General features: G+C 43.1%; 3 protein-coding genes across 3 annotated transcripts in view; 1 reads left to right on the top strand and 2 right to left on the bottom strand.

Moving 5' to 3' along the window:
• Positions 1–303: 303 nt before the first annotated feature.
• Positions 304–3,295, bottom strand: LOC109484361 (C-type lectin domain family 4 member M-like). Its single transcript, XM_019787613.1, has 6 exons — positions 3,118–3,295; positions 2,642–2,824; positions 2,361–2,506; positions 2,034–2,097; positions 1,153–1,441; positions 304–349 (listed from the first exon to the last, which is right to left on the bottom strand). Exons 1-6 carry the CDS (start codon positions 3,293–3,295, stop codon positions 304–306), a joined length of 906 nt encoding a protein of 301 aa, XP_019643172.1.
• Positions 3,296–3,886: 591 nt separating this feature from the next.
• On the bottom strand, positions 3,887–8,807 carry LOC109484551 (prostaglandin E synthase 2-like). The gene is made up of 6 exons (XM_019787870.1): positions 8,463–8,807; positions 7,539–7,754; positions 6,955–7,157; positions 6,221–6,421; positions 5,622–5,736; positions 3,887–4,657 (listed from the first exon to the last, which is right to left on the bottom strand). Exons 1-6 carry the CDS (start codon positions 8,769–8,771, stop codon positions 4,508–4,510), a joined length of 1,194 nt encoding a protein of 397 aa, XP_019643429.1. The 5' UTR covers positions 8,772–8,807; the 3' UTR covers positions 3,887–4,507.
• Positions 8,808–11,470: 2,663 nt separating this feature from the next.
• LOC109484629 (valine--tRNA ligase-like) overlaps positions 11,471–12,381 on the top strand; it is a 15,258-nt gene continuing 14,347 nt past the window's right edge. The window contains exon 1 of the mRNA XM_019787975.1: positions 11,471–11,818. Coding sequence (XP_019643534.1) covers positions 11,543–11,818 — 276 coding nt within the window. The 5' untranslated portion in view covers positions 11,471–11,542. The remainder of the gene's footprint in view (positions 11,819–12,381) is intronic.

The raw sequence follows: 12,381 nt of genomic DNA, 5'->3' as shown, positions 1-12,381 counted from the left end.
ATTTGTACCAAGCAGCCGCTCGCGTGACGTGCAGACCAATTAAGTTTACAAGACTGTCGTACATTCGCTTTTGTCAAAGGTCATGTTTATTTGTCTTCTCTATTTCTTGTATTTGTCTGGATACGCTTACACAAATTCAAGTTTGCACCTGTTTTGATGAAATCTTTAAAATTAAGATCTACTACACCAAAATAATTTCTAAATGATCGCAGCTCACAGCTCATTTCCTTAGATAAGCATCTTTGTGCATCATACTCAATATTTGTGTTTTTCAAGTGTCTTAATGTTTTGCCTCTATGCTCTCTAAGCCCCTGCCACACAGCCGACCATGGCTACCCGGTCTTCTCGTCTGTGGTTGGGGGTTTCCAATATTCAAAATAAACCTGTCTCAGCTTGTTGGCTGATTCTACATGTGGCGTTTCAGCCACATCTAAGTCGTCTTCGCATCCGGATGTCGGAACCCATGTTTCACGACTGTAGCCGGGGCCGCTTCCTAATATATGGGCGTCCGGTTATTTGTCTGATTTAGCTGAAGGGAAGATAAAATCAAAAGTTTGGGTTCGTGAATAACTTTTATTGGTAATTTCTCAGCTTTTTTTCTGTTTATTTGCCTTTAGTTTGCGAAACAATACTTCTCCATCTCACTTGTCCTTGCCTCGTTACCTGTTTGGCTATGTTCACCGACATGATGATGGAACAAGGGAGGAGTAATGAGGAAGTTTATCAAGATTTATTATTTGATACGAAATATTCTCTGAGTAAAGTCAGTGCAAAGAAAGTAATTTGTCTACAATAGACTTAAGGACAACTGGTTTCATATCCTTCGTAGCAAGCTGTCTACTCAGTATGTCTATAAAATATTTTGTATTATCTTCCTGTTTTTATGTCATTTACAATTGGTTGTGTGTAATTCATTTTATGTAATTTGTTAATTACCCTTTTAACTTATTTTTAATAACTGTGCGAATAAAATTAATACAAATTATTCCTAAAACAAACGAAATAACAATAAGAAAAAAACTTAGGTATAACCTTGTGAAATAAAACGAACCTGCCGGTGGGACTTGACAGATGAAGCGCACCCTCCTGTCACAGGACCAAGTATACCAAACCTTTCCTTTGAACCACAAGACGCACCGATCTCCCCTATACCTAACGTCGTTCGGTTCATTGTCGCCCCACCGGTTGTAGCCGGTCCCGAGAGCGGTGCCGTCTATCCACTCCCAGCTGTCTTCCTGTTGGTGTAAGCCGATCCAATAGCTGAAGTCGAATGCCGGTTTCACCAGGGAGACGAGGAAGTCGTCGGTACCGGCGTCGCGGGGCATGGCGAGGGTGCCTCCGTCAGCCCGACAGGTCTCGGCCGATTCGGAGAATGACTTCCGAATGTAAAATGCCTTGTAGCAGACTTCATGGTATTTCTTGTAACTGCCCGGGCATGTCCCTGATAAAAAAACAAGGTTTTGACATATTGTTTTCAATAATACAAATCCTACACCATTAGAACTGTACATGCATTTTGTTACTGTCTTTGAACGTAATTCTATTATCTTTAAGTGATCCACTATACGTATGAACAGTATCACAATTTAATGCTCATTTAGACGGCCAGTTTTATGCAATTTCGGAAGATAATGATTATATTATCATCACAAGCTAGACTTCCGTGTATGCCCAATATGTATGCTGAACTCTATACTATAAATTAACACACATGCACAATTTGTACATTTCCCTAATAACTCTGAGCCATACCATTCTCTACCCCTTCATACTTATCCTAAGCAAAAATTAATTTTTCTTGGGATATAATTTGCGTCCAGTTCTATTTATCTATAAACGAACTAATAAATTAACGAATGAATGAAAGAATGAAGGAATGAAAGTTTATTGTTGTGTCTTGCAACTACAGCCCTCCCAGCCCAAATGGCCTTTTCATGACTTATTGGAAAGTTATCGACTTTCACCAAAAGACTGATGTACTCGGCAAAGGGATGGAAACATGACAAAGAAAATCACGCCTTAAAGTTTCCTACCTGATAGGTGGGTCAGAGCTTTCTCACTTCCAACCAGCCTTTCCGACACGTCCTTTTCCATTGCCTGTAAATCAAATGTTAATTAAGTTTCAAAATGGTTGGAAGCAATGCATGGATAACGTTCACTATCATATATAAATGCGTCACTTGTTTGTAATAGGTCAAAATACCATGCCAACCAACGGTAACATGTCACTGCAGCCTGGGAATTTTGACATTAACAGTTACTTTTTCAATAGAAATTTGTCAACCCCACAAATTGCTTGAAAGGTTTCAATGATTTTTTCAGTTTTTTTTTTAAGAGAAACGTGATCATTATCTTCTTACCTGTTGCATCCATTCAGAGACGTTTGCCAGGATTCCATCTGCCTTCTTGTTGACCTTGTTGAATGCCAGTTTCAGGCCCGACAGATCATCAGTTGTCTTCTGGTCGAGCTTCCTGACTGTTAGCTTCAGGTCAGACACCGTCACAGCTGTGTGAAGACACAAGGACTGTGTGTAAGGTAGAAAATATAGAAAATATAGGAAAGAGAACCGAAAATATCAGTTAAATAAGGTTCCTTCTCTATCATTTTCTACCAGCCAATTTTGGAAAATAAGTCATATACCCAGAAAGATGGTAACTCCCAGCAGACAGCAAATCAGGACCATTGTCACCACAGCGTAGGTTTTCAACATGGCGCTGGTCCAGACTCGGGACTGACCAGGGCTGCTCATACCGAACCCAGCGGTCTCAGCAGAGGCAGGTCCGGGGTCGGCGGCTTGGCGCTTGTCGTTAGACTCGGACGAACCTAAAGGATGTACAGTATGTATAGTTTAAGTGTTATTGCTGTATTCTTTTCCCCTGTTTATTCATGACCTGTTCTTAGCTTGTTAGAGCACAAACGTACAACAAAGGTCTTTCATTCATTCATTCAATATGGTCATGTATTGATCTGATGATTTAGTATCGCTTATGGAATAGGAAAGTCGACAAAATTTCTGCCTTGTTTTATATTATGCAGACTTAATCTCTTACCGTCTCTCGGATCTGTAAAAACTCTTCTTTCCTTCTGGATTATTTTGACAATACAGAGAACCTCACCTGGCTCTCCTGAAACCCCTGACATACTTGGTGCTGGGTTCGGGCCAGGAGCCTTCCCTATCCTCGGCGGAGAGACCTTCGGCGGAGAGACCGTACAGGCCTCCTCGTAGTCATTACTGGCCTCCCCGTTGCTGGAGTTGTAGACCCTACAGGCCTCCTTGTAGACGTTTTCTTCCATCCTACTAGCGTAATCGGCAGTTTGTTGACCCAAAATTATCGTATCAAACGTAACGTTCAACACAATTTGTTTCCTTTTTTTCTCCGAGTGTTATGTTTTACGCCCACAACGATTGTCTGGTTCTTACGTACGTCGGCAGATTACATGAATTAAATCATCAAAGGTGTGCGCAGTGTTACTTCAGTAATGAAGCATGAACACCCCTAGATGCTAATAGCATAGTCCATCCGTGCGTCACACATTCAGAAATTTGGCCTCCCGAACACTAGCCGAACGCACCCAGCCATGGTTGGGAGTAGCTTGGCACCAAGTCGGCTGGTGTTCGGCGGATTCGGGTACTATTCGGCTGTGCCAGCCGATAGTTTCAAAATGTTTAAAACATTCTAGGGTTCGTCGCGCGGTTTGACAATGGTTTGAAAGGGAATCTTCTTTCCTATTAAAGCGTTAAGTTTAATACAAGGTCTCAGAGTACTTAGACAATGATGTAAGAATGTATGTATGATGGATCCACTAAGACTGAAGGAGTCCACAACACAACGATATTAAAAAAACAAACTTTATGCAACACTCTGACATGTACATGTGACATTCAGCCCTCAAAGATAAGCAAATTCAACCTCCCTGCTACTATGGAGAATCACAAGTCAACCTGAGAATTGGAAAGAGCTACACTATACACATCATTTTCTGCATGCAGAGCTGTACATATCTCGTTCCTCTTATTTCATAGTTGTACATTGTTCAATGAGCCTTAAAAACATGCGTAATCTATCTCAACATGAAGGAAAATTGCTGATCCAGTAGTTAGCAATGTTAGAACAGCGAGTATATAGCATCACCAACTGCCCGGCCCAATGGGTCCTGGACCTTTTGGCCTAATCGGTTGGTGAACTGGTATGAGCTGACACGCTGTGCAAGTCCGATCACGGGGGTCAGAGTCAACCATTGAGTTACTCCTTTCCCTTGTGTTACAGTGTATTGCAATTGACTTTTATCGCATAATGATCAGATCAGTCTGTCATCTTGGAAGTGGCACCTGAAAACAGCACTGCAGTACATGTTCAGTTAGGTATATGTTCAGTATCATTCAGGTTTATTTCAATAGTTTTATTGTAAAGGCCAACCCTTCGCTCTACGCATTTTCATTATGCTAGGGGAATTTCTCCAGTACTTTAATATGGTTACTGTACATAGCATCTGTCTTTCTCTCTCTCACGGTGCGTGCACATGTGTTGTGTTTGCTCCTGCATGACTCTTCACAGCCTTCTTCGTACGCTCGTACCAAGGTCTCATCTTGGTGTTTTCCATCAAGTCTTTGAAGGTATCAAAGTCTTCGATGCTGCTCAGTACTCCATAAACTGCCTGTGAGACCAAAAGAAAAGAAAAGGGTCGCTTTCAGTGAGAGTGAAAAGAACATGAAAAAGACATGACAAAAACATTTGTTTTCCATCAGTAAAATCTGCATGTAATCATGTACATGTACTAGTATGTCAACAGTGATCCCATTACTTATACATGTACTTAGGCCACACCAATTTAATTTGTTGGTTCTCGGATTTTTTCAGAAAAAATATGAAGCGACAGGGCGAAAAAAAAAAATAAATAAAAACAGGTCTAGGCATCCTATTATAGGCTTAAATGCTACCAAATGAGCCATGAAGTCAACACAAAAGGCTGGGTTAAAATTTAAACATTGAATTTTGAACTTTTAATCAAACCACTGCAATGATAGATGGAAAAACTGTAACAACTAGGAAGAAAAGGACTTTCCTCAACTGTTGGGGGGCAAAACATGAGCATTTTTCAGCTGATTCAGGACCAGAATCAAATTTTTTTTTTTTGCAAATCAGAAAAAAACGAAGAGGCGAATCCGAGAACCAACAAATTAAATTGGTGTGGCCTTAACTTGAGAAATGTGACAAGAGCAGAAGTTTGTGGTTGAAACAATTCTGTGGTACAGTATTTATACACTGGGATTTGGGAACACATATTTGCATTCGAGAGATCCTACTGTTGTTGTGTACTTGGGAAATGCAGTTAACACCTATTTCCTCATTCAATTCAGATGAGAAGTGCCTAGCTTTGGGTAGAGACGTCCTCCCAGAAAGGATATATTTAGCTAAAGGTCCTATGTTTGAGGGGATGCACACCTCAAACATGTTCTAAAGTCTGCCACACTCATCAAAAAGAGATGAGTGCGGTGGTTCAAACCTTTAGCTTACGGTCTGGTCATACGCAGCTTGTACTTACATGTACAAAACTGGCGTGTTATGCCTTAACAGGTGGTTTACTGGCTATGCGAAACAAACATAAAAAAAGGACTGACCAGATCTGCGAGGTTGGGCTGGCTGCCCCCCATGAACTTCTTCTTGCCGACACCCTTCAGCCACTCGTTAGCCGCGTCGTACAGCGACTCTCGGACATCGTCCTTCAGCTGGTATCTAGGGGGAGATCATGTTACAGGTAGGTTTGAAGGAGTGAGTGAATGATGGATGAATGAATGAATGAATGAACGAATGAATGAGCGAGTGAAAGACCTTCCTCATCTTTTCTCATATTTCCTTTATATTTGAACGTTCAGGCACCACAGATGGTCTGACAGTTTTCTCCAACTCGTCTTGTTTGTCTGCTCTGTTAACATGTCACTTATATCTACATCTACAATATCTAATGCATACTAGTATGTACATTTTAAACTTCTCACTGAAAGTTTAAGAACAGGTGAATCTGGTTGTGTGAGGAATATAAACATTTATTTCCTATTCAGATATCTAACTAAAAGTAGGAAAGTTGTCTTGTAGAAATTATACCATTTGCTGTACAATGTAAATTAATCTACCTGTACTTTCACCAATAAATCCTGTATTCGCGGGAGTGTTACGCCGAAGGGCGGTTATACCGGCTATACCGATATTCAGCACTTACTTGCTCTTCAGTCTTTTAGCGATGGTCCACATGATGGCAGACCCCCCGTACTTTGCTGCCCACTTCTCCCAGGGCCCAAAGTTCTGTACGTTCGTAATGTATTCAAATGCCTGCAGGGCCTCGGCCTGGGACCGGTAGATGTTGGGAGCCAACATGTGGACAAAATGGTCGTCCACCCACTTTCTCCACTTTACCTCCGACCTGTAGGAAGGAGAGGAAGTGAACTTTAGTTATTGTGAACAAACCCATTTCAAATTATATTTTTAATATCACAAAGAAACAAGAAGAAGCTGAACCTGTCTTAGAGTACTTCAAGAGCTGATGTAGTTAGATTAGTGTCAGTAGTCCTGTTTGTACTACAAAGATGTATATACTTTTTCATCTGTTCACCTGTACTTAGCCCAACAGGGCATGAATGTACAATAAAGGTTATCTGTCAAACCAGTTCAGCCAATTATATATTGTATACTACAAACAGCACTCAATGTACCTTGCCTGTGGGAAACCTAGATTTTTCCGTTTTGGTTGGATGTTTGGTCAGTGCCACAGTTGCATCAGAATTTTCACTGTAACGCAGACAATATCTTTTCGGACTCGACATTTGAAAACTATAGAGAGGATGTCATCCTTAAGTACAACCTCAAATGACATGCTGTGCCGAAATGCTATGCACAATACATTATAGGTTTTGCAAAGGCACAGTGCATTCTGCCAAAATGCTGTCTAATTGCCACCTTCTCCTCTTGCCGTACTCCTCACTCATGGTCTCCAGGTCCACCATGACCCAGTGCCTGTTGGCGATCTCCCTCACTTCCTTCCCGTCTGTGTCCTGGGTCACCATGACCGGGTAGTAGCTCACCACCTTGTCCAGGTCCTTGTGTGTGTTCACCATGAACGTCTTTAACACACTGATGATCACTGACGAGTCGTTGAGTTGCTGAAGAAAGCAGGAACTTGTGTCAGACAACATTCCCATTTCGTTCAGATATTCAAAGCTTTAATTTCAACCTAGAGTGACTTTTACTGTCAGATATTCAACTACAGCACCTTTGGCAATAGTAACATTTCTATGTCTTAAATGGAGTCATAAAAGTGCTGAATTTATGTCAGACAACACCTCTGTGTTCTTACATAGCGGTATTCAAAGCTAGAATCACTAAATGGCTTTCAGATCTATACATGCAGTACAATAAGCACATTTGGCAATGGGAACAAAACTATGCATTCTTATTCTTCTAAATTTAAAAAGTGCTCACAGCAAAGAGGCATGAGAACATTTCCTCAACCATGCATCACAGTTATCCCGAGTTTCCCGTACCTGTTTCTCATCCTTCCCATCCATCTCGACGATCACGATGGGGACCTTCTTGTAGTCTGACCAGCTGATCTCCCTCCTGGAGAGGGGGTTAACCTCCACGACCTGGAAGTCGATGCCGTAGTACTCCAGGAAGGCGCGAGTCTTGCAGCAGAACGGGCAGGTCAGGTACTGGTACAGGGTCACCTTCATGGGGGGCAGGTCAGGCGAACTCTGGCACTGCAACAGGAGGGAGAAGAACTTTGTTGCATGACAATATATAGACTAAGGGGCATTATCATTAGACTTAGATGTTCATAGGTTAGGTGTACTACAAGTGATTCAGGAGGGGAAGGAAAGTCAGGCGAACTCTGGCACTGCAACAGGAGGGAGAAGAACTTTATTGCATGACAATAAATAGGCTCAGGGGCATTATTGTTAGACTTAGATGTTCATAGGTTAGGTGTACTACAAGTGATTCAGGAGGGGAAGGGAGGTCAGGTGAACTCTGGAACTGCAACAGGAGGGAGGACAAAGACATAATCTCCAGGTCCAAGCAGAGGTTTAGGCTTCGGCTTCTTTTTCATGACAATGGTAGTAGATACAACGAATGGCAACATATACATAATGTTACATACATTTTATAGTAGTCATTATTGCTAACATGTATATAACAGTATTAACAGTTCTAACTAAGAAGTAACACGTCTAAGAAGCTAATTTACATCAAATCAATTACATGTCACGTTTACAATTTCATGTTGTTGTAAATATGTAACGTTACCTGTGACATGTAATTATATATCAGTTTAAACACGATTTTAATTGTATGTAATAACTATGTATCAAATTGAATGTCTTTCGTTTGACGTGTGATTATGAACGGTAATTAACAACAGAACTACACTCATAAGAGACAAATGTAGCCGACTGAGCAGGTTTACTAACCTGTGCTGTTGTCACCGGTCCCTCAGCAGTAGTAGACATCGCCTGTCTGTATCTGTACGTGACATAACCGGCCCCTGACATGGCTGTCAAACCTGCAACACCCAACCCAACACTCAACCACCGGCCGCCGGTTCTACTGCTATTTGCGTGCGAAGAAAGCTCTCTTCTCTGGATCCCCGCATCTCTGAGTGGTCTCAGGGTTGTCTTGGAGCTCTGGGAGACGCCGCATTGCGAGCAGTTCCGCAGAAGCGGCGCGAAAACGAACTTTTGTCCGACACTACGACATGAGTTCCACACGCTGGCGGCCATGTTGGGTCACTTGCGTAACCCCCGCTGCCGCAAACCGGCAGGAGGACTTACCTGAGTGTCGTAAAATATCGTTGGATGATCCTGTCAATAGTGGGAAAATGATCATCCTGTCAATAACATAAAATAGTGGTAACGTTACAGGTACTATTGATGGGAAAATGTATACTATAGACAGGATCATTCTGTCAATATTGCAAAAGTAATGGAGTATCAAAGTATCGAAGTATCCAAAATATTTTGATATTGCAAGGTTGACAGAATGATGCTGTCAAATTCCATTTAAGAAGTTTGACTTTGTCGGCACACTTGAATTACTCATAAGTGAAAAAACTTACTTTGCCAGTTTATAAATATTTTTACACACCATTCCACCACCACTGACGTTCTTCTTCTTCTTCTTCCGGTAATGTCCAACTGCCGATACCGGCAATAATTGACATGTCTCGGGTCGAAGGTCACCAGCGTGACTGAGTCTAGACCGGACTGGACACCCTCGAGACAAAGGTGGCCAAAGACGGGGATTGGACAGTGTCTGTGGGCAGGACGTTCCAATCGCGGATAGTGCGAGGAAGAAAGGAATAGTGTTTGTAGTTCGTGCGGCAAGTTATGTCCTGGAGCTGTTGACTGTGGCCTCTCCGGCTTCTCCTGCTGCCAGACACGGGCTTCAAGGCGTCGCATCTCACACATGCAAGGTCATGCTGGATCTTGTACATCATGGCGAGTCTGGTGGTACGGCGGCGGCCTTGGAGAGAAGCCCACTGTAACTCATCCAACATGTCAGAGACACTAGAGGTGTTTCGGTGTCTGTTCAGAACGAAGCGTGCTGCCCTTCGTTGGATTTTCTCGATCTTATTTGTGTCAGCGTCGGTGTAGGGGTCCCATACACAACAGGCATACTCCACAATTGGGCGGACCAAGGCTTTATATGCAAGCTCTTTGGTTTTGGTGGAGCACACTCTAAGATTTCGCCTTAAGAAGCCCAATGTCCTGTTGGCCTTGGAGTATGTATTGTCGATGTGCATGCGCCAGGAAAGGTCTGTCTGAAGCGTAACACCCAGGTACTTGTTAGAGGATACTCGTGCTAGTGTGTGACCATGGAGGGTGTAGCTGGGATTTGCGATCGGTGGTTTTCTAGCTCTCGTCAGGGGTAGCTGGTAACACTTGTCTGGGTGAAAGGACATGTCCCACTCCCTCTCCCAGTCCTCCAGCTTGTTGAGATCCTCTTGAAGCTTTGGGGGGTCTTTGGGAGAGGTGATCAGCCGGTACACAGCGGTGTCGTCCGCGAATAGTCGGGAGGGGGACGAGATCCTCTGCGGTAGATCGTTAATGTACACAATGAAGAGACTTGGACCTATCACCGTGCCCTGTGGGACGCCCGATCGCACACTCACGTAGCTTGACTGGGTGCCGCTGACTACCACAGCCTGCCGGCGGTCGCTAAGGAAGCTTCCTATCCACCTGTTTGTGTTGCCGCGAATCCCGTAGTAATCCAACTTGTGCACAAGTAGACTATGGTTTACGCGGTCGAACGCTTTCGCGAAATCCATAATGATTACGTCAGTCGTAACACCGTTCTCCATTGCTGAAAAGACCTCTTCTGTGAATTCAAGGAGTTGGGTCTCGCAGGAACGGTGTTTGCGAAAGCCATGTTGCTGTGTAGACAGGATGTTGTTTGATTCCAAGTGGTGCATGATGGAACTAACTAGGACATGTTCTAGGATTTTAGCGGGAACGCTGGTGAGGGAGATGGGGCGGTAGTTTGATGCCCTGTTTATACAGATGGTAGAAGAAAGCCGAAGAAAATTCCAAAAGGGAGTGTAGAGCTTATAAGAGGGCCTTTAGATTATTTTCCTTCCTTATAACAAGTTAAGACGAGTTAATGACGAAAGCTACTAGGTCACTAACGGGGGGTGCCCTAATTCCGACCCATCCCTAATACCGAACTAGTTTGAAAAATCCTTGTTGCGACGTTATGCATGGAAGCACGTGCCTAAAAATAACCACAAGAAATGGACAAAGTTTTTGTGTTGATATCGGTAATCTCACAAAGTTTGTTTTAGTTTGTACACTCCGACAACAGACGAGTGAAAAATCTGTGTGAATTCGACGCTTGTTCGGGGGTTGACGAGCGTGTCAAAAATGCAGGTTTGGGACAGAAAAACAGTTGTAGATTGTTTTAATCATAATTTGTGTATTATAATTTCTAAACTCTCTACTCAGATCGACCTGTGTTAAACACTGGGTCGGAATTAGGGCACCCCTGTTGCGATAGAACGTTCCACCGGCAAAATGACAAAAAAACTGCCGTGCGTTTCGCAAACCATTATGCTTGGGTGCAAGGCGCTACACTCAAGTGAAATACACAGCTGTGCAGCTTTAATCGTTGTGATCTTAATCTGTCAATATTATAGCTCATGTTGCGCGGGTTTTTGGTCAGATAAACTATTACCAAAGGTATGTGCGTTTGCATGGAACATAGGTCGGAATTAGGGCCCCCCGTTACTAACTTCATTATCAAATTGGACAGACTGTATCCATTTGCCACACAAAGGATACAGTCTGGCCAATGGATACTGCCTGGCCAATTTGATCAAAGATACTGTCTTTTGCGGCCACCTAAACATCTGCTTGGAGATTAAGTTTATCTGTTATCGATTTGTCAGAGATGGTGCAATACTATCGGAGCATGACGTCACGCCCCCATCCCATGATGCAATACCCGCAGCCGTGTGAGCAAGATCAGCGAAAGCAAGGAAGATCCGGTCTTCCGCATGCAACACTGCACAAGCGTCGTCTTTACACAGACTAGGGCGATTCTGGGGAAACTTCCGAGGGTTTTGCAACTTACGAGCCACCTCACGACGTCGGGAAGAATGGAGAACGGGCCCGAAGGAGCGGCTAGCGCGGCGGCTGCCACCACCGCGGCGGCCGGCGGGGAACCGGCTGTGCAGAAGACCGAGGCACAACTGAAGAAAGAGGCGAAACAAAGGGCGAAGATGGAGAAGTTCCAGGCCAAACAGGAGAAAATGGCAGCACAGAAGGGCGAGGTGAGAGATAAGCTTCTGGTTTGATCCAGTGTTACCGCGATCGACGTTGTTATTGGGTTGAAATAAGGTATTTTCGCAACAGCCCCCCTCCCCCTCTTCTGGCCATGTGTACAGTCTGGAGGGTGTGGAAGGGGAGGGGCGATGCTCTAATTTGTTGTCAATAATTACCAAGGAGGTGATATTTTAACCAGCGTATGTTGGTTTTTCAACAGGATAAAAAAAAAATACTGAATCAGCTAATTTGCAAAATTAATGAGGAAAGTCCATATGTTAGTTGCATTCCAGGCCATGATAGGACTTTTAAACACATGGATTTCTCTGCATACATGAATAAAACGTTATTGTCTGTTTAATACTCTTTTGACTTATTATACAGGAATGATAATATTCATTGAATTTCGGAAATCATGATTGTTTTAACTTGACAAAGGATGAATGTATATAGTATTACTAAGTTAAATTTTTATCTGTGGTAGACAGAAAAAAAATATCTATTATGACCCATATTTGTATAGCCTGGTTACCAAACCTATTATAGCTCCCGAGTCCTACATCCTCTCCTC

The sequence above is a fragment of the Branchiostoma belcheri genome, unplaced genomic scaffold, assembly GCF_001625305.1.
Source record: "Branchiostoma belcheri isolate BF01 breed outbred unplaced genomic scaffold, Haploidv18h27 scaffold7, whole genome shotgun sequence".
Lineage (NCBI taxonomy): Eukaryota > Metazoa > Chordata > Leptocardii > Amphioxiformes > Branchiostomatidae > Branchiostoma > Branchiostoma belcheri.
Note: the sequence above shows the minus strand (reverse complement) of the source record. Positions and strands in the feature narration are given on the sequence as shown.